Here is a 23,720-nt window from a genome sequence, read left to right as displayed (position 1 = left end):
TCGGGGGCCCCCCTACTCTTGCTCTGTACAGATTCCCCTGCATCCCACACATCAATCCCATGCATGGGCATGTGCTGTTTTTCAGCTGACAATGGCAGGCAAAGAGAGGCTGACTGGGTCTCCTGAATCTGAGAAAGGGATGAGGGGCCACACTGGGCACATCTTCCTCGGCTCCCTCACATTGCTACAGATGGAACTGAGGGGTTAGGGGGGATCTGGTGGCAGGTACAAGAGGCCCTCAAGGTGGCTAGGGAGGGGCCAGGGGCGGCGGTAGGGCGGTGGCTCCTATCTGTTCACACAGAGATGCAGGATGGGGGAGGCCCCGGAGCTCTGAGTCTGTCCCCCACCTTGAGGCCCCACAGCACCCCGGGAGCCTGGCTGGCTAAGCCTCTGATTCCTCTGCTCCAAGACCCTAAACCACTGAACAAGGGGTGACAACTGTGTCACTGAACTCCTACTCAATCTTCCCTCCTGGGTGCAGGAGGGTGGGCGTGTGCTAAAATAGGCAAATGTTTCTATTTTCAAACGAAGCCGACCTTGCAGAGCAGAAATGTTCCCCAAAGAATAGTCCGTCTCCAGGCATCTCACCAGGAAGAGGCTGGGAGGAAGAGGGTGTTTCTCTCTCTGCTGGAAGCGGGGCTGGCGGCGAGCTCGCGCTACCAGGGCGTCACCCCCAGGCCTGACACAGACCCCCCCCCACCCCAGCTGGCAGAGGTGGTGTGCGGGCAAGGAGGGCTCCACTCCGCTGGTGCACCCTGACACCGGCTGGTCCGCAAGTGCTGGGATTTTCCAGGCTTCTTGTGATGGCAGTGAACCACTCTCGTCCCATTCTAGAACTTTACAAGTACCCACCGAATTATCTCTTTGAAAGCATCGTGGGAACGGAATTAAAGTAGTTAAGTTCAAGGCTGAGGTGCTAACCGCACGGCTCAAGTGGAGAAGCCATTTTAAAACTGGATCTTGAGCAAACAAGAGGTCGGACCCGTATGGGCGAAGGATGGCCACCCTGGGCTCCCCCCAAGCCTGGCCCTGCGGCACACGCCAAGGGCCGAGTGCGAACATGGGTTGGCACTGCAGAGGAATGCGGGCTTCCCTCCTAGCCCAAGTCCCATGGGGCAGCTCCCCCAGGACGGGCAGGGTGACCCATGGGCAAGTGGGGTGGCCTGTAGGTGGGCGGTGGCCAGAAAACCGCATGAAGCAAGAAGCCACAATTGCCCTGTGTGGCATCTGCACACACAGGTGTGGGAGGGGACTCACGTTCTAGGGTAGACAGCACTTCTTTTTTTTTTTTTTTTTTTGAAAATCATTTGACTCAAACAGGACACAGATTAAATGCTATCTTGCTTTCCTGTGTTCGTTGGAAGAATTGAGGGGAGGGAGCAGAGGGGCAAAAAGACACCCCAGGCATGTGCACAGCTTTATTCTGGAGGTGAAAAGGTCATTAGCAGTAATAAAAGGGTAATAAATTGCGGAGAGGTTAAAGGTGACTGGATGGTTAGCGGTGAGGGCCCGCGAGCTGGTGTCACCCGGGCGCTGCAGGGACCGAACGCAGGGCTGCACTTGCAGGAAGTGGCAAGGGTGGGGCCGGGCGCAGGATCCCGCTATCTGTCGCTGGGGTGCGGAGGCCCAATCACTGACACCCACACAGCCATTTCCTGCCCTTAAAAAAAAATCTGTTTCTCCCTTTGCAAATCAACAACTTTTACCTAGAAACTCTTCAGCGGTGAGTTCTGACTGATCTCGGTCTCTGATCCGTTGCAGAAAATACACCACTGTTTACCTGGGGGAGGTGTGCCAGTGCCCGCTTTAACTGACAGGTTTCGGAGGCTGTGAGTGGGGCCTGTTTTGCATCTGCCTGGAAGAAACCAATTCTCTCTCCCCCAAACAGGCACCTGCTAGTTACCCAATACCTTGATAGACCTTTCTAGAAAAGAGCTCCGAGCGCATAGAACTCAGTGCGGACACTAGAGCTTCGGGTGTGCCCCCCATGGGTGGTTCTCGATGGCCCGAGGGTATGCCTTCTAGCTTGGGTCAAGCCAAGAACTCCATGTTTAGCACTGAAAGCAGACGGCCAGCAGTGGGCTGCTCTAGTCACACATGCAGGATGCCAGGACTCCTTCCACAGGGAACCTCCGTGAGGCCCCCAGGTCGGGTGGGGGGCCCCACTATGACTGAACAGGCTGACACTTATGTGACTTTATCGCTTGTCATGTAAAGCTTGGTCAAGTTTTTAAAAACAAAAACAGCTTGCATAGAATGTGAAAACTGCAGGCTACAGAATACAAGAGGTGGTACCTAAAAAACAAAGCCACTCGTGACTCAGACCCAAATGTGCATTTGGTCCTGGACAAGTGACTATGGCTGAGCTTCGCCAGAGAGGAAGGACCCTGGAGCCCTCTTTGAAGTTCAAGTACCCCTGCTCTGACTTTTTCAACTGCAAAGATTTCTGCCAAACTGCAATCTCGTGGGGAAAAAGAGTCCCCTGGTAACACCCTGTGTGCATATGGCTGCCTCAGCCCTAGCCTGTCTGCCCCTGGGAAAGGGGCTTTTATGGATGAAGGACTTGTGTCCTGGTCCCGGTACCGTAGGGACAGGATGAGGATACATGTCACACACATCACATCACAGGTAATCACTGTGAAAGGCACTTTACCCCAACGGTCACCTGCTAGGCCAGAGCTGGTCCCACGTTCCGTCAAGGAAACCAAGGCTTGGTGAGGTTGAGACACTTGCCTACAGTCCCCCAAGGAGATGGTGGCAGAGTCAGAACATAAACCCAGGCCCTGGCTCCAACATCCAGAAACATGGACTGAACCTGATCAAGTAACCTTCTTAGATCCTAGTGGCCTCACATATCGGAGTGACCTCCAAGCACAGAGGCCTGACAGCGTTCTAAAGACTATGGAAGAGCTGTCCCTTCACCTTGGTTTCTCTGAGTGCAGGTTTGAAGCTGTGTTTGGTCTGTGGAAAAAAACCATTTTCTCCAGGCAGTCTCGTCTGTCCATTTGAGATCTCCACAGGATCAAGGCTCCATCAAGAGGGCTGCAGGGCCCCCCGAGCAGGGTACCCACTTCACCTTGTCCCCACTCTGCCATGCTAGGGCTGCAGCTCCCTCCACATGCCAGGAAGGCCCCTGAGTATGATCATATGGCATTCCAGGTGGCGACAGCCACTACAGCATGCTGGCCACATGGCCTCTCCGTGAGGGAGGAGGCCAGGTTAGTGAGAAGAGCAAAGGAGCACAATCTATTCCCTGTCAAACTGTTGGACTTTGTTTTCTTAAAAAACAAAAACAACAAAACAACACAACTTGGCCATCAGTCTGGCTGCTTCCTATCATAAACAGCTAAGAAAACAAGAGTTGTGCCTTGTGTTTTCATAAAGACTGCTTGGAGCAGGACTTCCTCCAGCACTGCTGCCCTGTCCTGCTAATAACCAGCTAACTCCTGGGCTGCTCCGGGGAGTCAGCAGCCTTGCTCTGTGCACCATGGACAAGGATGGAGAGGGCAGTGTGCGACACTGGGTCTTGATTCCATCAGAGGAGCAGTGTGGGGCAGACACCTTCCTTTGCACCCCCGAAAGAACCAAACGCTTCCCCCAAATGCAACTTATTAAAAGGTCAACACGCATGGGGTGCATCTGCATGGGCAGCAATTTCCATGTTGTTAGAGGTTAGTATGAAATCACAGCAGAGCCACCACTGGAAGCTGGTCAAACGATAATCACCACACGGTCTGTACCTACCACCCAGCAGTGTGTACAGCGCAGAGTTTTTCTGATCAGCCATTGCTTCTAGGTAAGAGAATCAGATGAGAGACATTTAGACCTCCACGCAGGTATGTCCTGGCCACTTATAGAATAAACACTGCACATGCATCAACCATTCTCTAGAACTTGTGAGAACTCTGAACCTCATGGTTTGATTCTCATTACAAAAGATGGGGGTGGAGAGGTCCAGGTGGAGCAGGTCACTGAGTCCAGGGCTGGCCCTGCTGCACTTTGCTATGTGATAGCGGGTGGCCCATGTGACCTCTCTCACTTCCCTTTCCTCTTCTGAGAAAAGAGCATCATAGTATTTGTCCTATCTTGTGGGTCTTGCTAGGACCTGGCTATGGAACAGTTCCACAAGTATTTCCTAAGAGTCCATGGATGTAAACAAGATATTGGGGGCACATGGCACCTCACCAGCCATGACAGAGCAAGGGTGCAGTGACCCAGAGCCAAGAGCAAAGCAGCCTGAAACTCTCCAGGGTTCAGGCCCAAACGTCCCAAGACGGGGATGGCTTCTCTGCTCTCTAAGTCCATGCGCGATACATTAAAAACAAAAGCCAAAATGAGGTGGGGAGGCTTGCAGAGGGTAATACAAGGGAGAGGGGACAGTGAAGGTCTTCAAAAGTAGACCCAGCACTGTTCAAGGAAGGGGAAGCGGCTGAAATAAGAGTTTCCAAGAAACCCTACGCATGAAGCTCTGCACCTGCTAGCGAGCACATGGAGTATCTCCTTGAGGACTGACAAATACTGCATGGCCCTGTGTGTGCAGGTGTGCACATGTACATTCACATGAGAGTGTGTATACATGCTGTGTGCAAGTAAGCACTGTGAGAATGTGTACATGTGATGGTGCATGGAACTATGTGCACATGTGCACACACATCTGCATATATGAACAGTATATCAGCACATGTGCACACACGTATGCACGCAAGCAGGAATCCATGCATGTGTGTACGTGTGTATGCAGGCATGTGTATGCACGCCTTGGCTCCCATCTTTCAGGAGGAGCATGGAAGCTCGATGCCCTGCCATTAGGAGACTGTCAGGGGTGTCCCCTTAGGGTCACCAAAGGGGGCACTGTGGGCAGGCAGCCTCTTAATAACTTCCCCTCCATTCATCTCTACTAAAAAGAGGACTTCAACAGGTAGATCTCATGTAGGATGATTGGAGGCCCTGGGACCAATGACCACCTGTAACTAGAGAGTTTCATGGGGGCCATCAAGTGGAGCCCCAGGTCAAGCGCAGGGCACAGCTAGCTCAGGCAGGACCAAGGTTTTGAGAGAGCATGTGGGTCTCCTGCGGCCACCCCCAGTCTGGGACAGCGTAAGTGAGACAGCCTGGAGCCAAGACACCAAGAAAAAATTGCACAGCGGGGTCGGGGTGGGGTGGGGTTGGGGATGTGGCGCTGGCAAATTGCAATGGATCACTGCCACTTGAAGCAATAGCCTTCTCCTTTTGAGTCTGGCAACCTGACTTATTGGCCTATGGCCATCATAGAAGACACAGCCCCTGCACAAGCTCAAAGTCCTTAGCATCCTCAGGAGGATAACTGGGCCCTCTCCCGAGAGTGGAGCTCCAGGGCCAAGATCAAGAGAGATCGGTAGCACCAGCCACAGCCAGGAGAGGTGGCCCCTTGCTTGGAGCTGTCTGGAGAGATACTGGGCAGGAGCCAAGCAGAAGGGAGCTCAGAGCCCTCTGGTTCCTCTTGCATCAGACGGCCAAAGAAGACCCCCAGTCCCAACCCCACTCTGAGTCCTTAACCAGTAGGGAAGCACCAGATTGAGGGGGTGGCCTCAGCCAACTTGGGAAAGAGCTCGGGGTGGAGGAAGGTCAGAAAGGCCACTGGATCCTGATTACACACCTTGCCGCCCCAAGGGCTGAGCCCAGTCTTTTCTAGAGGCCCCCTATGGAGGCTCACACTGAGCCTAGAGCCAAGGGCCCCAGGATAGGGTGAGGGTGGGTGGGATCGCAGGCGTGCCCCAGGCACGCACTGTGTGAGGACCCAGGCCACTAAGCAGTAGGGAGACTCTCTTGCTCCAAGTGCGGGTCCCCCAGCATCTGCTCCACTCTGGGCTGGTAAATAGAGATGCCCCTGGTTCCCCTCCCCATGCCGTCCTTGGACGGTGGGCAGGCGGCTGTGAGAGAAGAAAGCGTACTGACCGCTGGGCGGTTTAGGCCGTGGAGGAGCAGGTTTCTTCGGAGGCAGAGCGGGAGTGTCCTGTTTACTTTTAAAGGGGTCATCTGAGAATCCTGCCCCTCCAAAGGAGGAGGTGAAAGGACCAGAAGTTGGGGGCTGTAAAAGAGGACATGAAAGAGAGGCAAAAATAATCATTAAAATGGAGGCAACAGATGTCCATTCAGCCAATGCTCAAGTACCGAGAGCCTTGGTGAGGCCCCAACCCTTTGGGTTCCACGGCACGGCCCCCACGGGACCCAAGTCTCTCACGAGACCTCTGCTTTCCTCCACCCTCAGGAGCCAGGGTCCTCTGGCCTGTGAGGGGCAAGCCAGCCAACAGAGCAGGCAAGCCACCCTCTGCCTCAACCAGCTTATATCACATGAGCGGTGTCCCCTATCACACACACACCATTCTACCCACACAGGGATATTAAGTCTTTCCTGACTCCAGGGTCCCCTGGGCCTCCTGCTCATGAGGCCCCATCCTCACCCTTGCACTGGCTGCAGATCCCTTCCTGTGCCATCTCTGGGCTGAGTAACTGGCCTGTGTGCTGCTACCTCTGGTCAGTGAGGGCAGTTCCAGGCACTGGGTCAGAATGGCAGCAATGACCTCCTCGCCCCCACGTGGCCCATGGGTGCTGCTGCCCACACAGTGGCTTGGTTGGAGCCCAACCCCACTCCAGTTGGGACAGCCTTGGCTGCCTGTCAGGCTCCTCCAGCCTGGACCTTCCACCCCTGCCCCTACCCAACCCCATCTCAAATGCAAATCGGGCCATGTCATCCCAGCAGGAGAGAAATGCACAGGTGGGTGGGTGGGTAGAGAGGACAAGTAGGTACGTACACCTAACAGCCCCAGGGCCCACAGGTAACCTCCAGAGTATTTGTTAAAGCACATGGGGCCCTACTCACAGCCCCCCACTACCCAATTCTTCCATTTCACCCCTGCAGCTACCCCCACCCCCTTAACAATTCCCCAATCCCTGGAACCCCTTGCACCCTGGTTTCCAGGGCCCCACGCACATAGGGTCTCCAGCTGGGAAGTTCAGTCTATCCCATCCACCCCAAACCCCTCTTTCCCTCAGACACTGACCAGACCAGATCTCACTGCTGCTCCTAGAGCTATCTCTGATACCCCTTCCTGCCAACTGTGCCACCTGACATCCCAGTGGAACTTGGATAAGCACATGCCCCCGACCTGTCCGCATCTGCTGTGAGTGGGCACAGGTGATGGAGCAGCACATCTGCTGGCTGGGCTTGTGGCAGGCTGTGACTTGTCTCTGTGGGCACCCCATATCCTGAATGCCAGCACAGTGCTGGGCACGACAAACCTCCACCAGCAGATGGATGAGCCACAGATGGGTCAGCTCAGGTGATAGTGAAAGACCCTCCGTCTCCACTCTGAGATCCGGTCACAGGACATAGCTCCCTCTCCTCCAGAATGTGGTCACAGGGACCCTGATTTGGCAACCTCTGCCTCAGGTACAGCCATAGATATTACTCTCAGGAGGGAAAGAGGTGGCCAGTCTAGTATGGGGGGTGGGCAGGAAAGGCTGCTGGGCACCCCACTGGGCATCCTGGTTCCCCTCTACCAGCTCCTAGGACCCTCAAGGGTAGGAGATGCTGGCTCTGTGCTGATCTTCTCACCTCATCTTCCCAACAACCCGCTCCATTTTACACACAGGGAAACTGAGGCAGAGAGAGGCAACACAGCCTATAGTCATACAGCACCTCAGTGGCGGACTCAGGGTAAGAACCCATGTTGTCTGCCTCCAGGGCCAGGGCTCCTGGGCTCTGCCCTCTGCTGCTGGCAGCCCACTCCCCGAGGTAAGTCTGGGGCCTCGTTCTAGGCAGAGCTCCATCCTCAGGCCTGTGGGAGAGACATGCAAAGATGCAAGCAAGAGGCAGAGCAGACCTAGGGCCAGGGGGCCACAGAAAGCCCTGAGGCAGACAGGGGTCAAATGAAGAAGACTAGTTTCCCTGCCAAGACCACATTGGCCCCCCAGGAAGCTCTGAGCAAGAGGGGCAGATGGGGTTGGCAGGACTGCAGTAGGGTAAGGAGGTGCCTCCCTCCATGGCTGCTGCTTCCCTCTTCTGGACCCTGTGGCCACTTGTCCTCTCAGATACAAAAGTTGAGGAGTCTCTGAAAACCCTGCAGCTCAAAGTTCTGGAACATCTGGCCGGCCAGACTACAGAGCACAGTGGTCAGGGTTAGAATCCTGAGTCCCAGCCCTGCCACTACTAACTGTTCCATGCTCCACTTCCTCATCTGTGAAATGACCATAAAGACACACCATAACCCTAGGGCTGCCGCAAAAAAAAAAAAAAAAAAAAAAAAAACACAATCAAGTCACGTATAAATTGCTCCAAGGCACCACAACAACATGACGCAAAGATGACACAATTATTATCATGTCAAGGATACAGACATGACTGGAATTCCTTTAGATGCCTATAAGAATCTGCAGCCGCCCCATTAACCACCAATCTTTTATTCCTGCTGCTTGCAGTTATCCATGGACTTTACCCAGAGAAAGGTAGCATGGGAGTAGAGGGGAAGTGTTGAGTCACAGCTTAGCTTTAAAATGGGGGTTGAGGGTCTGCAGTTTGGGAATGAAGAACAGGGGCAGGGGAGTGGGCAAAGGAGCTGGGAGGGCACGTGGATTCTGTTTCTGCCTCTGCCATTCATGGAACAGAGCACGGGCTCCCACAATTCCCATATAGCCTGAGACCAGGGCAGGCAGGAATCAAAACCAATTTCTTAGCAAAGAGGAGGTGTGACTAGCCCAAAGGCCCCCTGCATGGACCCCAATCTTTGTCTTGGGTGTTGGGAACGCACCAGCTCTGGGGAAGGCATGCAGACTGGCGCCTGGAGCCCTCTGGACACAACCCACTGAGCGTCCACCCAGCCCATGTGCTGCAGCCTGGACCTCAACCTGGAAGGATGGTCCCGGCTGGCAGAGGGCACCACAGGCCAGGCTGACACTCTGCCCCACCTTCTGAGTTCAAACCCATTGAGTCAGTGGGCTCGCTTCAGTGGGACAGGGCTCCAGCCATAGTGGCCACTCCCCACACGACCATGAGTAGTAGCACTTCAAACACCGCCAAGCCCCACGTCACTTCCGAATCCCACTTTTCAGGACTCCAGGTTTCCCAAGACGCCTCCTCTAGGACCTGCCTTATTCTTCCTCAGGCTGCAGCTTCAGGGAAAGTGGCTATTTTTAGAAAGGTTTCAGTAGAGCCGGCAGGGGCTCTCTGGGCTGGCGCAATGTGAAATGTGCTCAGAAAATAAAATAAAAAAAAAAAAAAAAAAAAAGAGAGAAAGAAAGAAAGAAAAGCCACTATAAAAAGCAGCTCTAAGAGGAACATGTTTGGGGTTCACAGTTTAAAGAGCTAGTTTAAAGCAAGTGACTCTCAACTTTTAAGGAAGCAGCCCTAAATGGGAATGGATAGCTTTAAACACCACTGGAGAAACGAATGGAAAGGCCCTGAAAACCAGCCAAGGACTGCAAGGATAGCTTTTATTCTCACAGGGCAGGGATTAAATAATTATGTCTGAGTCTTGTTTTTATTCTCAGATGCTCAGAATTTGCAGAGCAAGGTGACAGATTGACATGGTCTAAAAGAAAAATCTCTGCAGGTACGGTGGGACCTCAACTTTGTGTTCAAGCCTGAAGAATCTCCCAAAGGAAATCTGCTGGAACCAGCTCACTGGCTGTCAACTTCACTCAGCACTGCCAGGCAGAGGAGGATACCTCAATTTAGGGTGGAGTTAAGAAAGGGCGCCAGTGTGTATCACCTCGCCACCCCACTCAGATGGGCAAAAGCTGGCGATGAAAAAAACACACACGCAAAAAAACATAAAACCAAGAAGCTAAAAAAAAAAAAAAAAAAAGCCTTCTTGCCACTTTACTTTCATTTCCTTCAGCATTTTATTTATACACATGATGTTTTTCTTGAAAAACAGAAAGGGAACCAAAGGGAAAAACAGAGACCTATAAGGTTAGGGCTTGGTGCTCCACTGGACAAGTGGCACAGCATCAGGCGCTGACAGGAGCGTGGAAACCAAACAAAGGAGCACCAGAGACAAATTTTCCATGGCCCCGTCCAGCTCTGTCCCGCCGGGCGCCGCGAACAGGAAGGGGCCACCGGCTCTGAAGTCACAAGTGCACGTGTGTGTGCAACCTGATCAAGGGACATACGGACAGGGAGACGGCAGCCGCATCAGAGGGAAAACGCAAGGTTAGGTTAGAATGGGCAGAAAAGACAGGCAGGGCCAGGCTCTGAACCACCTGGCTCCGGGGAGTCTCCACAGCTCCGGGACACTCAAACACTGCCTGGAAGGGAGGGGGCAGGCCATTCCTCCTGACCAGAGACCGTCCGGACTGGCCGCCCAGGCAGCCTCTATCAGCACACCTCTCAAAACGGGGGCCTCATCAGTGCCCTTGTCCTGATCTCAGCCCTGGGCACCGGTAGCTCTCACCTGCTCAGCCACCGGCTTCAGCCTCCTGCAGGGAGACGGGAAGGCCTGCTCTCACAGCTTAAGAGTACAATACAGACCCCTTCATTTGGGGATTGCTGCCATCGTGTGGCACAAGTTCTCTGATTTTAGGAGTTTGACTTCCTGCCTGCTGGGCAGGGACAGAAGCAGAGGACACACAGCTCTACTCAAAGAGCAGGAGCATGTGGAACAGCCACCAAACAACAGACAAATGTTCGAGCAGACTTCCTGCCCTGGTGCCTTCCCAGACAGCATCCCGACCATCAGTGTCACAGCTTCCCTATGGAGGATGGAGGCTCATTCCCTCCAGGCACTGGAATGAGAGAGCCGGCTACACCAGCACCTCTGGGCTCCCTCCTGCGACAGCTGATGGGCAAACAGACATTCTCTCTCCGGCCAGAAGCTGGATTTGCTACCTTAACAACATACGGTCACGTGCTTCTCTGAAAACCTAAATGGAATCTCAGATGTTTCTCAAAAGCTGTGTGCCACAATCACACACAGGTTCACCACAAGTGCTTGGTGCCCAGACAAGTGTCTGCCCATCAGGCTGAGTGAACATGGAGTTGGCATGGCGGGGCTGCCCAGCAGGGGCTGGTGGGATACGGGAAGCAAGTGACTCCTTGCTGCAGATGCTCAGCTCCCACACCCACATGCCCCAGAGACTCCCTCCCCAGCTCCCTCTCCACCATTTGGTTTCTTGGCCTTCCCAATAGGAGGTAAAATCAGGGGATGGGGACTGCTTTCTGCTTGTGGCCACCCCCGCCCCATGCCAATGGTACCTGGGCTGGAGCAGGTGGTTACTGAAGACTGGCAGAGTGAGTGAAGAAAGTATGACTCTGTGGCCGCAGGCTGTGCTCCAGGAAGCCCTCACCTGCCAGAGAGGTGGCCAAGAAGCAGTGGAGCACAAGTAGGTCTGGGGACGGGGCACGGAGGCCAAAATGGTACACAACCAACATTGCTTTCCTTAAATTCTTATCAAAGAAATATATGCTCTTACTCAAAAGCAAGGGACACTAAAAATGGTAACAAAGACCAGTAGACCCTCAGATCACTGCCTTTCCCACTCTCCAAGGCCGATATTTTTTACTTCTTACCAGTTTCTTGGTAATTTGTAATCATGGACTTCTACTATTATTTCTTTACCCATCCATTTTGGACATGATCTACTGACTCCCTGCTACATTAAAGATTTAGCTTTCTAGCTACATCTCTCGTAGCCCCTGCTCACAACAGGGCCCCAACACCATCAGGAGTTATATTCACCTACCTGTGGCCACACAGATCCTGCCCAGCCTGACAACTGAAGGAATGTCATCTGTCTTGAACAGCTCCCTTTTCATCAATGTCTCTGTTCACAGAACCTAGCTCTCACTTTCCAAACCCTTCTCAGGTTCTCTCAGGCAGCTCCCACTTACATAACTGACCCACTTTCTCTGCTGCCTCCCGCCTGCCAGCCTGTTGCCCAGTTCCAGCCTCAGCTGCCTGCACACCAGGCCTGTCACCCATGACCCTCCTGAGTCCTCTGTGCCTAACACCTTCTCTGAGTCTGTGCGGCCATAACTTTATTCCCTGAGATCGGGCAACTAACAGACACTGGTAGAACTGGGAGAGCTCTCGACATTTATGCCGCATGGAGGGATGTGGTATCCTGGCAGTTCACTTAGAGGAAGGTATACGATACCAATCACAAACACAGGCATTTTTCTAGACCCTGCCTGTTGGCTCACAACCTCACATGAGGATGAGTTTCAGCATCTGATCGGTGCTGGGAAATACATACGTGTTGCTAACAATTACGCCTGGCCGCTCACGACACAACCACGACAAGAGGCACAAAGACACTGGCAGAGGTGCGCGTGTTCCATGGGAGGGGCTTTACCTTGGCCATCTGGCTGAAGTCAGCAAAGCCCTCAGTACTATTGAAGGACCCACTTCCGAAGGGGTCTAAGGTTCCAAAGGGACCTGCAAGTAGCATCAACAGAGACAGGGTTACAAGGAATTCATGGCACACACCTCCAGGGGCAGGGGGAGGTGCTACCTCTCAGTATTCAACAGCCCCCAGAGCGGAACATCCAAGAAGGCAGCATTTGCTTGCTAGGGTTATGCGTCTGGATGCGGTCCCTCCACAGGGCCTCCCTGCCCCCAACCTGCTCTGGCACATGGCTGGTGCAACTCAGCCAGAAGTGTCTTGCCATGATGGTATCCGTGGGCAAAGTCACAGGAACTTGCTCCATATCTGTACTTCTAGGTGGCATTGTTCATGGTCAGTAAAAGAGTGACAAGTGCGGAAGCACAGCTGACTGTTCCCCCAGGTCAGGGAGGGAGGTGCATTTCCACAGTGACCCACCATCTATACTATGTATGTGGGGAGGTTGTCTGTGGGTGCAGATTTTGCAGAGCTTGCTCTTTTGGTGGGACAATCTGTCTGCATAACCCACACACCAACCTATTAACCCAAACACTATCACCAATAAGCAAGAGCTGCTAGGTGAGGCAGCAAGACCAAGCAGAGCCTGTTCCCCAAAGCAAGGGGGATCCAAATGCTCCCCCATCCCTTATTGCACAAGCCAGGACCCTCAGTCAAACTTGGATTCTTTTAGGAAAAAGATCCAAGGGTATGGGGCACCTGGGTGGCTCAGTGGTTGACCTGCCTTTGGCTCAGGTCATGATCCCGGGGGTTTGGGGGTTGAGTCCCATATTGGGTTCCCCACAGGGAGCCTGCTTCTCCCTCTGCCTATGTCTCTGCTTCTCTGTCTCTCATGAATAATAAAATCTTAAAAACAAACAAAAAAAAGATCCAAAGGTACAAATCAGAGATTTGTAAGGAGAAATAAGTAAAGAGTAACCAGGAACACTGGTGTTATTACTGACTTAATTCCTACTGCCAACCTTTCTTTCTGGAAAGATAAGCAGCTGGGACGGGGAGCTAGCTCTGGATGAAGTGCCTTAGGTGAGGATCTGGGTGCCACTGACTAATGACATAAAACTCTGAGGACACACAGCTTCGGCAACAAAAGTGTGAATTGGGTGGGCTCCTTCCACTGGTTGGGGGAGAGTCAGAAGGAAAATAAGCCACCAGTCTCACCTGATCCTTTTGAGGAGACACTGGAGGATGAAAAAGGATCACTGGATTCGAAGGGGTCGAGCTGAGTAGAAGGAGAGAGGGAAGAGTAAAAAGCAGTTCATTCGTTCACCCAGCCATCCCTCCAACCACAGATTTTCCTGCCATCTGCATTCACTGAATCTGGGGCTGGCCAGGAGAGGATAAAATGATTTAAACTAAACCCGGGCAGAGTAAAATCCCAACAGACTGACCCCTTTTGTGGATCATACCTATAAACTCTGGACAAAATGCAAAAAAATAAGTGAACACAAGAAACCACCTGATGGCTTAGGAAGTGAACGAAAGCAGGAAGACTCTGGATGAGAATTCAAATTTGGCAAGAGCCAACAGCACAAAGTTGAGTCTTCCATCTGGACAGCTATAATCTGAGGGCTTCGGGATGCTAAGACCCCAACAGAAAATTCACCATCTTTCTGGCCTAAAGACCAGAAGATGGTGGACCAGGACAACTGCAGTCACGGGAAAGGGACAGGGACCCAGAAAGGAGAGGCAGAGAACACGAGTCTGATATTTCACGATAAGCCCTGCCAAAGACAAGGGCTGACCCCAGCACTGTGTGCAGGAGAGCAGACCTGATGCAGCCTACAGCTAAGGTCACAAGTACACAGTTAGAGGCAAGAGAAAGTAAGTTTGCAATGGAGCCTCACCAAGTCCATTGTCTGCTAAGACAAGACCATGTGGGCTCTCTGGAGGTATGTAACAGTATCCAGTCACCACAACAGAGCACTCACTATATATAGGATACATTTCTAAATCATTCAACATAACAAGAACCAAAAAAATGTGGCCAATTCTCAAGGGAAAAGACAACTGACAGAACCAATCCCAAGATGACCCAGATGTTGGGATTCTTTGATGAGGATGACTTTAAAGCAGCAATAACTGTGCTCATGGGATAAAGGAAAATACACTTAAGAGAAATGGATAGGAGGTCTTAGCAGAAAAATAGAAACTATACAAAGGAACAAATGGAAATTCAAAAACTGAAAGAAGGAGAATATCAACAATAAGTTTCACTAGGTCAGCTAAATAACAAATGATCAAGAAAAAAGTAAGTGAAGTTGAAGACAGATCAGTATAATTCACCCAATCTACAGAAAAAAGAGAAAACAGAGTTTCAGGGAGCTTGAGGGAGACATCAGCAAAACCTCTAATATGCCAGTAATTGTAATCCCACAAAGAAAGGAGAGAATATAGTAGAAAAAGAAAATGTTTAAGGAAATAATGGCCAAAAAATTGTCAAGTTTGGTAAATGACCTGATTTACAGATTTAAGAACCTCAGCAAACCCCAAACAGCTTAAATACAAAGAAAACAAACAAACAAAAACAAAGAAAACCACATATATATGCTTCACAGCCAAACTACTGAAAAGCAGATATAAAGAGGTAAAGTAACGCACCCAGAGAAAAACCAACATGGTACCTACAGGGTAACGACTGCCTGAGAGACTCGCCTTCTCTCCAAGGACAAGGGAGGCCAGAAGGCAGTGGGAAAACATCATGTAAGTGCTGGATGGGACAAAACTACTACTAGATTGGGCACAAATACTCTTCAAAAATGACAACAAAGTAGACCTGGATTATAACAAGTGCCAAAGAAAGTTCTTCAGGCTTAAGGAAAAGGACCACGAGGGAAAATCAGATCTTGAGAAAGGAATGAAGGGCATCAGAAATGGCAAACATATGGGTAAAAATAGACTGCTTTTTTCCTCTTTAAAATTTCTTTCAGACACATACAGTGGGTTAAAGCAAAGCTTATAAGACAGTCTTATAGAGTTTATGGCAGGGGGGGAGGAGCAAGATGGCGGAAGAGTAGGGTCTCCAAATCACCTGTCTCCACCAAACTACCTAGAAAACCTTCAAATTATCCTGAAAATCTATGAATTCGGCCTGAGATTTAAAGAGAGACCAGCTGAAACGCTACAGTGAGAAGAGTTCGCGCATCTATCAAGGTAGGAAGACGGGGAAAAAGAAATAGAGTTTATGGCATATTTATATATACGACAGCTAGAACATAAGAGGAGACACTGCTGGCTGGGGAGGAGGTGGACAAATGTGCCTATGTGGTTGCAAGTTCTCCACGTTTAACGTGAACTAAGAAAATATTAACTCCAAGTAGCCTACAAAAAGTTAAGGGCATATTATGGTAATCCCTAAATCAACCTCCAAAAAAAATAACAGAAATACATAGAGCTTAAAGAAGCCAAGAGATACTAGAAAATGGAATTCTAGAAAACGTTCAAGTAATCTAAAAGAAAGCAGAGAGGGACAGAGGAGCAAAACATAGGGAATAAAGAGCAAATAAATAATAAAACAGTAGACAGACTTAAATCTAACCATATCAATAATCACATTAAATGTTCGTGGGCTGGACACTCTATTTTGAAGGCAGAGATTTCCAGACTGGAGAGAAAAGCAACCCCAACTATACATGGACTATAAAAGACCCTTTGTGTATAAAGCCCCAGAGACCAAAGTAAATGGATGAAAAAAGATATAGCAGGCAAAGAGTAAGCATAAAAAGGATGAACAGGCTATTTCAATATGTGATAAAACCGATCCCAAGACAGAGGTATCGCCAGAGGAAAAAGGGAAGCTTTTATAATAATAAAAAAGTCATTAAAAAAAATTTTTTTTAAAAGTCATTGCATCAGGGTGATACAAGAAGTATAAATGTGTAGGCAACAGAGACAGCTTTAAAATATATGAAGCAAAACTTGATAGAATTAATAGAGACATAGACAATTTCACATAGACTTTAACATTCCTCTCTCAGCGACCAGTGGAGTGGTAGAGCTACAAAATAGGCACACAAAAACAGTAAAGACACAAATGATCTGAATAGTATTATCAACCACAGTGACATAACTGGCATTTATAGGATGTGACACCCAACAACTAGAGATAAACATTCTTCTCAACCGTACCTGGTAGGAACTACAACACGAACCATAACATAACCATAACACGGGTATCAAAAAATTTAAAAGGACTGCAAACATACAAAATATGCTCTCTAACAATAGACTTAATTAAAAATCAGTATTACAAGATAAGTAAAAGAAAGAACAAATCTCTAGAAACAATAAATAATCCATGGTTCAACAGAGAAATCACGAGGGAAACTAAAAATATCTCAAACTAAAGGACAACAATAATACAACAAAATGTGTGGAAAGTAGCTAAGTAGTGCTTAGGGTGAAATGTGTAGTTTTAAAATATTTATATTAGAAAAGATGGTCTAAAATCAGTGACCTATGGTTGAATCTTAAGATGTTGGAAATAGAAGAGCAAGTACTAACCCAAAATAAATAGGAGGGAAATAATGAAGAAGCAAACAGAAGAGGAAATTAACACAGCCAAAAAACAGTTCATGGACAAGCTCAAGAAAATTGGTCAACAGAGTAAGAACAGAGTTCGCACACATAGATCAGTACCAGAAATGAAAGGGGGATCCTGCAATAGGTCTATCAACAGAAATGCTGCAAATTAATCCTTGCCTTCAAGGATTAATAGTACAACAGACCAATAGGTCCATGGAGAAGAGGAAAACCAGGACTTGTGTGGGGCAGAGAGGGAGATGCAGCCTAGAACTTGAAGGGAGGCTATACAGCATCCTCACCTAGACACAAGAATTCTCTGTTCAATCAGAGTCACTTTTTTGCTTTTTAAATCCCAGCTGCTACCAATTTAATGCAGTGCGTTGGGCTGAACATCGTGCAAAACACATGATTTGCTAGATGCTGGGGATGGAGAGGGGGCATGTGAATGCCTCACATCCTTTCAGCACTGCCAGGAAGATGGCAGGGCGGTCATAGGGAGCATGTGATGCTTTGTTTTATTTCTTTTTGTACAGAGACAGGGCAGCAGTGGGAGCAGGTGACAGAAGAGAGAAGCCACCCGGTGGGCCTGAGCTGAAGTGACAGTCCCAGAAAGGAACAGAGAAAAGAGAGCTTTTCAGGACCCAAGCCATCCTGACATGGGCTCTCTGGTCCATGGAATGTGACAGCTTGAGTCACAGGACGAGCCCTACAGGGATGAGCACTGTGCACGTACACTTAGCACCTCCGCCTCCCCAGCATCACTCACCTTTGAGGGTAAGGAAGGGTTTTTCGTGAAAGGGTCTGAGGTAAACGGGTCGTTCTTTGTCTGTTTCTTAAAGAAGTCATCAGGCGCAGAGCCACGGAACGGGTCATTTTCTTTGAAAGGATCCCCTCCAAATGGATCTAGAGGGTGTTTGGAAAGTGGAGAAAAACACACCTCATGAGTAAACTGCAGTAGGCTTTGTGAAAGAACCCAAATATAAAAGAACACATAGCTGATTGATGCCATTGATATGAAATTCTACAAAAAGTAGAAACTATAATGACAGGAAGCATGTCAGTGATTGCCAGGGGTTTGGGGGGTGGTGTGTAGGGGGTACAGGGAACCTTACAGGATGATGGAGATGTTCTCTATCTCACACAACCACACAGATTTACCAAAACTCATCTAATTATACACTTAACATTGGTGAATTTTGTTGTGTAAAAATTATACCTCCCAAAAAGGCTGATTTTAATAAAAACATGGATAAATACAGAGACAGAAAGCAGATTGGTGGTTGCCAGGAATAGGGGCGGGGGAAAGGGTGTGACTGCTCATGGGGATGAGGCTTCTGTTTAGGGGATGGAAAGGTTCTAGTTCTACACAGAGGTGATGGTTGTACATTATGAATGTATCAAATGCCACTGAACTGTCACTTTAAAATGGCGAGTTCTGTGTTATAAGAGTTTTGTTTCCATTAAAAAAAAAGAGAGAGAGAAATAAAGAAATAGATGAATAAACAGCACGACTGCAATACCACAACCACAGTGTATTCATTCCCCTGGAATGTGGGGTGCAGACACAGTGAATGGACATGCAGCAAAGCTGCTGTCGCCAGGAGGGAACAAGATACTAGGCTTTCATGTGGTGCAGATGGCCATCCTCCCGTGGGGCTGCCACCACTGCTAGGGCCACCATCTTTGACATATATAGACTGAAGCCCTGCTGTGGACAGGTGCTACACGGGGGCCCCCTGATGCTACCACAGATGACACAAATGGGTACAAGGGACCAAGTTGCCATGGGCATGTCTGCAAAGTCGTCTAGCCACCAGGAGCTACTTTCCTAGTTCTGCTTCTCATCATGCTGTGAGTTTGGCAAGAAGGGGCATTCAACCGTGAAGGGGAGGAGGATGCCACTGCCAGGCTTCTTCAGAAACTAACTTCCCCTGCTGCCCTATCGTAGGAGGCCTGGCAGACAAGCTGCTTTTTCATTTCCCTCAACTTGAACTAGGAATGGAAATACTCTGAGGATGAGTCCACCAAAAAAAAAAAAAAAAAGTCTTTCCAACAAAGGCTTTTACCTGCTGAAGCTGTCTGTTGTTCTGCAAAGGGGTCATTCTGGAATGGGTCACCTAGGTGAGAGGAGAGAGGAATGTTTAGCTCTACGACAGGAATGATTTTGGCAGAGCCACATGGGAGCAGCCACTGGCTGAGGCAGTTTTTCTTAGTTGGGGCATTCAAGATGAAATGAGATATTGTTGGCTTCTCAACATGTGGTGGAGGCAGGGAAAATGTGGAATGAGCCAGAATTCACTCCTCTCTTCCCCCCCATGCTTTATGTTTGTATGTCATCTCCCTCTCACTTCCCCGCAGTGCGACAACATAGGACCCTGGGGCTGCCTTCGTCCTCAACCTACAGCCAACCTGGAGCCACAATGAGCTCCACGTGTATGAGCTTCAGGAGCTGCCCAGTTCTTCCCTTGGACTTGTGGTGCTTTCTTTGATCCCATATCTGACACTGGGAAGGCACCCCCACTGCCCTCTCCCCACCCCAGCACTTCCCAGCTCAGGAACGTACAGGTAGCTTTCCTGGAAATAGTGCCTTGCTCTGAAAAAAAACAGAGACACTGAGGAATACTTGTTTCTAGAAGTCTTAGTTATTCCTGACTCCTGTGTGGCTCTGGGTAAACATGTCCCATGAAAATCTTAGACTTAAGTGGGGATCTGTCCTTCACTGGGTAGTCTCATTACTGCAACTACATCTGATTGCCTTCCTGATCCCGCCAGGAGAGCAAGGGAGAACTTACCACCTCTACTGGAGGCTAGGTACGAAAGCGTACAGAGGTTAAGGGCAGAGCCAGCTGCCCCTGAACGTGGGCACCTCTGTTGGGAGCAGGAGCTCAACTCTTCCCACCACAGGCCCATGCCTCAGCTTTGTAGTGAACCGGCTGAGGCAAAACACACAGGCAGTCCAGGAGGCTCCAAGAACTCACTTCCTCCTACATTCCAGGAGGTGCTATCTTGCAACCATTCGAGTCATCAGATAGTTCTAAAGGGCATAAAGTAAACAGCCCTCCAAAGATGAAGTGGGCACCAAGCGAGATACCTTTGAAGGGATCAGCTCCTTTAAATGGGTCGGATTTGAAGGGGTCTTCGGCCTGGAAAGGATCCGGATGCAATTCTTGGGCATTGTTGCTAAATAACAAGGCTTTATTTTTGAAAGGATCATCCTATAATTTTGTGAAGAGACAGGACAGGAATTTTATTATTTCAAATTTAAAGCAAAGTACAGAATTCCCTACCCAACTTGCGTATTTCTGCTTCAAGGAGTGGGACCCTACGGAGAATGATTTAAAAAATCATTGAAGAACCGTGGCCATCAGTTCATAATGACGTGTCGACACTAGTTTATTCGCAGTGACATATGTTCATTCACAGGGACAAGGTGTTAATGATAGGGGAAGCTGGGTGTGGGGCATGTGGAGACTTTCTTTGTGTTTTCCTGTAAGTCCACCACTCTCACAAAATAAGTTTATTTAAAAGTTGAGTGGAAGCAACTCAAACATCCACCTGCCAGTGGACAGATATATCAGATGTAGTGTGTATATATAGGAATATTATTGACTATTAAGGACACTATGCTGAGTGAAACAAGCCAGTCACAAAAAGACAAATATTGTGTGACAGTGTCACTTTATACGAGGTCCCTAGAGGAGACCAATTCACAGAGACAGAAAGTAAAACAGTGGGTGCCAGGGGCTGGGGGGCAGAATAGGGAGTTAAGTCTCTATTGCATATGAAAACATTCTGGAGCTTAGTTGCACAATGTGAATATACTTAGGCATGATTAAGATGATCAATTCTATGTGTATTTTCTCACAATTAGAATTTTTTTAAAAAAATCACTAAGAAAACTGAGTGGGGAAAAATTAGAGAGGAAGACAAACCATGAGAGACTCCTGACTCTGGGAAACAAAGAAAGGGTTGCAGAAGGGGAGGGGTGTGGGGGGATGGAGTAACTGGATGATGGGCACTAAGGAACGTACTTGATGGGATGAGCACTGGGTGTTATACTATATGTCAGCAAATTGAATTTAAATAAAATATTAAAAAAGAAGAGAAAAAAGTGGTAGTTTTGGAAATATCAAAAAGAAAACCTAGCAAGCCACCCAACGACAACAGCATGGGCCTTGTTCAAAAGTGTGGACTCCCTCAATCATCTTTTTCATAGAATGTCTACCTATGTGGGCATTTTTTAAAATGCTGTTTCCACACCAAGAAACATGCTGGCTATTTACATCTTGGGAGGAAATGACTTGCTTATGCAGTTAGAACTACTAGAGCATATACAACACTTTGCATTTTTTTTTAAAAAAGGCTTATTTCTAGAAACAAACAAGCGTGTTTAAACCAGAAGAAAAAGATTTGCTTTTGAAGAGCACATTTTTATAGTGGAAAATGACCCAAATGTAGGACAGTGGGGTCATCTACACAGAAACAATGTACTTCGTTCAGAAACAGTGAGTATATTTTGGTTAATAAAGACACACCCTCAGTGAAAACACGAAGGTTTCACTGTGATATGAAATAGCACAACATCCTCATTGAACCTGGCAGATGTGTCAGCAGCCGTGAGGCTAGCAAACATCCATTATTCCAAAGCCAAATAATTAAAGAGCCAGGGCTTCCATGAAAATACAGACCATGGTTACAGGGCAATGACGTCAAAGGTGCCAAATGAAGATTCCTGACAAGGCTCCTAGCCCTCTGGACTGGTTGACTTTGGAAGGCAGAGTGGCTGTCAGAGGCACTGGGCCATTGGGAAGCCCCGGGCTTCAGAAGGACAACCAATACCCCTGCCCTCTGATGAATATGAAATGATTTTTCTTACCTGGGAAAGATCATCTGTGGCCTCCAACCACAGGGAGGAGGTACATATATGCAAGTAAGTACATATATGCACAAGCACCACATCTGGAGGAAGCATGCGGTTCGTTAAGGACATCATGGTGCTAACATGTGCATGATGCATGCATCCAGCAAGCATCTGATGGGCCTCTCAGACACAGATAAACATGAGGGAGAAGTCCTAAACTAAAGAAGCTGAGAGGCCAAGATGGAAAATCAATGTCTCACAAGGTACCATGGGGGAAGGGATGTATCTGTTCCAGAAGAACAGAGAGAGATAATGACCTGGATATAGGTGTGCATTTAGGAATGATAGCTTGGTCTCAGACTGGAAGCTTCTATTTAGTTTTTAATAGTATTAATTTACAAGTTGGTAGGCTTTTGTTATTTTTAATGTTTTCAATCATCACTTGGAAGCCTGCCAAATAATGGTGGGCAATGGCAGAGGGGAAAGACTGTGATTCTAGGAGCTCTGGCTGCGAGCCCCTGAACTGAAAGTCAGGTCTACAATCTTACTCAGGAGCAATTATTTACCTAAGGCAGCAAACGCACCCTCCTCTCCCACTTCAAAGGCGAAGTCTAAAGAGACCCCAGTAGGATTCAACATGTATGTGAGGTAACCACCAGTGGTTGTGATTCCATTTCACAGATTCAGAGCAGAAAATTAGATTTCCCCTGGTGCAGAGATGCTGTAAACTCTACCATCCACTGAGCACTTATCATTGAGAACTAAGCCACCTGTGCCACTTGGGAGACACAAGTACAGCAGACAAGCACCAGGGTTAAAGATTCCTTAGCAGAGGTAAAACTCGAACATGGAGTTCAGTAACCAGTTTTAAGTTCTGCACTTAAGAAACAGATGTGATAACTCTGAAAGGAGTTTCTGTGACTTTCCTTCCCTTTAGGTGGGGGCTGGGCAGTGGTGTGCTGGTGAACCCGCTCTCTGGGCGGGGGGGGGGGGGGGCTGATTGGTAGCTTCTGTTAGTTCCCATGGTGTAAATACTCCCAATGTGGCTGAATCTAAGTTACCAAAGGTTGAACAATCAGGCTACAGAATTCCTATTTAAGAATCAGCTCTCGAAAGTCAAGAAAAGTATGACTCCAACACTCCAGTGAGGCTGGATGTAAAAGACAACCTAATCTTTCATGATGAGTTCTTGGTGAGGCATAAGTCTGGGATGATTTATTACCTTCTCTCTACCAGACAGGTTGGTTGGGTGCTGTCTTCAAGGGCAAGAGGCCAGCATTCTCATCATCAGATGAGAGACAAAAAAAAAATTTGGCTTTAAGAACTCTCCGTCTCTTAGACCAAATAATGTGGTATGAGCTTAATGCAGAAGTTAATAACTTTAGTAGAACTGTCCAGCCTTAGAAAGTTCTAGATGCACCTCTTTGGTTACACTATTCTCAGGGGAATAAACCCCTCACTTTCGCCCACCTCGAAGAGAACTCAGCTCTCTGAAGCAGTCTTGAAATATTCAAGAGTAAAGCAAAAAGCCCTCTTCAAAGTATTTATTAAGAAAAGGAAACAAACCAAAAAGTGCTTTAAAAACTGTATTTGTACAACAAGATAAATAATAGTTTTTCTCTCAGACACCAGTTGCAAGTTTCTATGTAACATATCTGACGCTGACATTCCAGGACGAATGGACTATCATGTAAACTCTGCCCCGCTTACAAGATGAATGAAAATCAGGAAAGATTAAAAATCTGGGAGTTTCGGGGGGAGGAGAGAAATCACTGGCCACTTGTGAACTGCCACTTCGCTGCCAACTTTTCATCCAAGGAACTCGATCTTATTCGAATCTGCAGAAGGGTCTGAGAGTGAGATGTCCCATGAACTAAGATGAAACAGGACAAGCCCAAAGCTGTGCAAGGGGACCAACGCCAGATGGGAAAAGTGAAAGCAGCTGAAATGCACACACCAG

At 48.6% G+C, this 23,720-nt stretch overlaps 1 protein-coding gene across 11 annotated transcripts in view; it reads right to left on the bottom strand.

Moving 5' to 3' along the window:
- Positions 1 to 23,720, bottom strand: part of EPS15L1 (epidermal growth factor receptor pathway substrate 15 like 1) — a 96,862-nt gene that overhangs the window by 14,096 nt on the left and 59,046 nt on the right. For 5 of the 11 annotated variants that reach the window (XM_038566971.1, XM_038566974.1, XM_038566977.1 and 2 more), the window contains 7 exons: positions 19,991 to 20,114; positions 18,966 to 19,016; positions 17,666 to 17,802; positions 13,537 to 13,597; positions 12,331 to 12,413; positions 5,935 to 6,067; positions 3,745 to 3,792 (listed from right to left, as the gene is read on the bottom strand). In XM_038566971.1, the coding sequence (XP_038422899.1) occupies positions 3,745 to 3,792; positions 5,935 to 6,067; positions 12,331 to 12,413; positions 13,537 to 13,597; positions 17,666 to 17,802; positions 18,966 to 19,016; positions 19,991 to 20,114 (637 nt within the window). Of the gene's footprint in view, positions 1 to 3,744; positions 3,793 to 5,934; positions 6,068 to 9,860; positions 11,323 to 12,330; positions 12,414 to 13,536; positions 13,598 to 17,665; positions 17,803 to 18,965; positions 19,017 to 19,990; positions 20,115 to 23,720 lie in introns of those variants that run through there. The other 6 variants (XM_038566972.1, XM_038566979.1, XM_038566975.1 and 3 more) reach the window with 3 other exon arrangements.

This window comes from Canis lupus, chromosome 20 (assembly GCF_011100685.1).
Source record: "Canis lupus familiaris isolate Mischka breed German Shepherd chromosome 20, alternate assembly UU_Cfam_GSD_1.0, whole genome shotgun sequence".
In the NCBI taxonomy this organism is placed as follows: Eukaryota; Metazoa; Chordata; class Mammalia; order Carnivora; family Canidae; genus Canis; species Canis lupus.
Note: the sequence above shows the minus strand (reverse complement) of the source record. Positions and strands in the feature narration are given on the sequence as shown.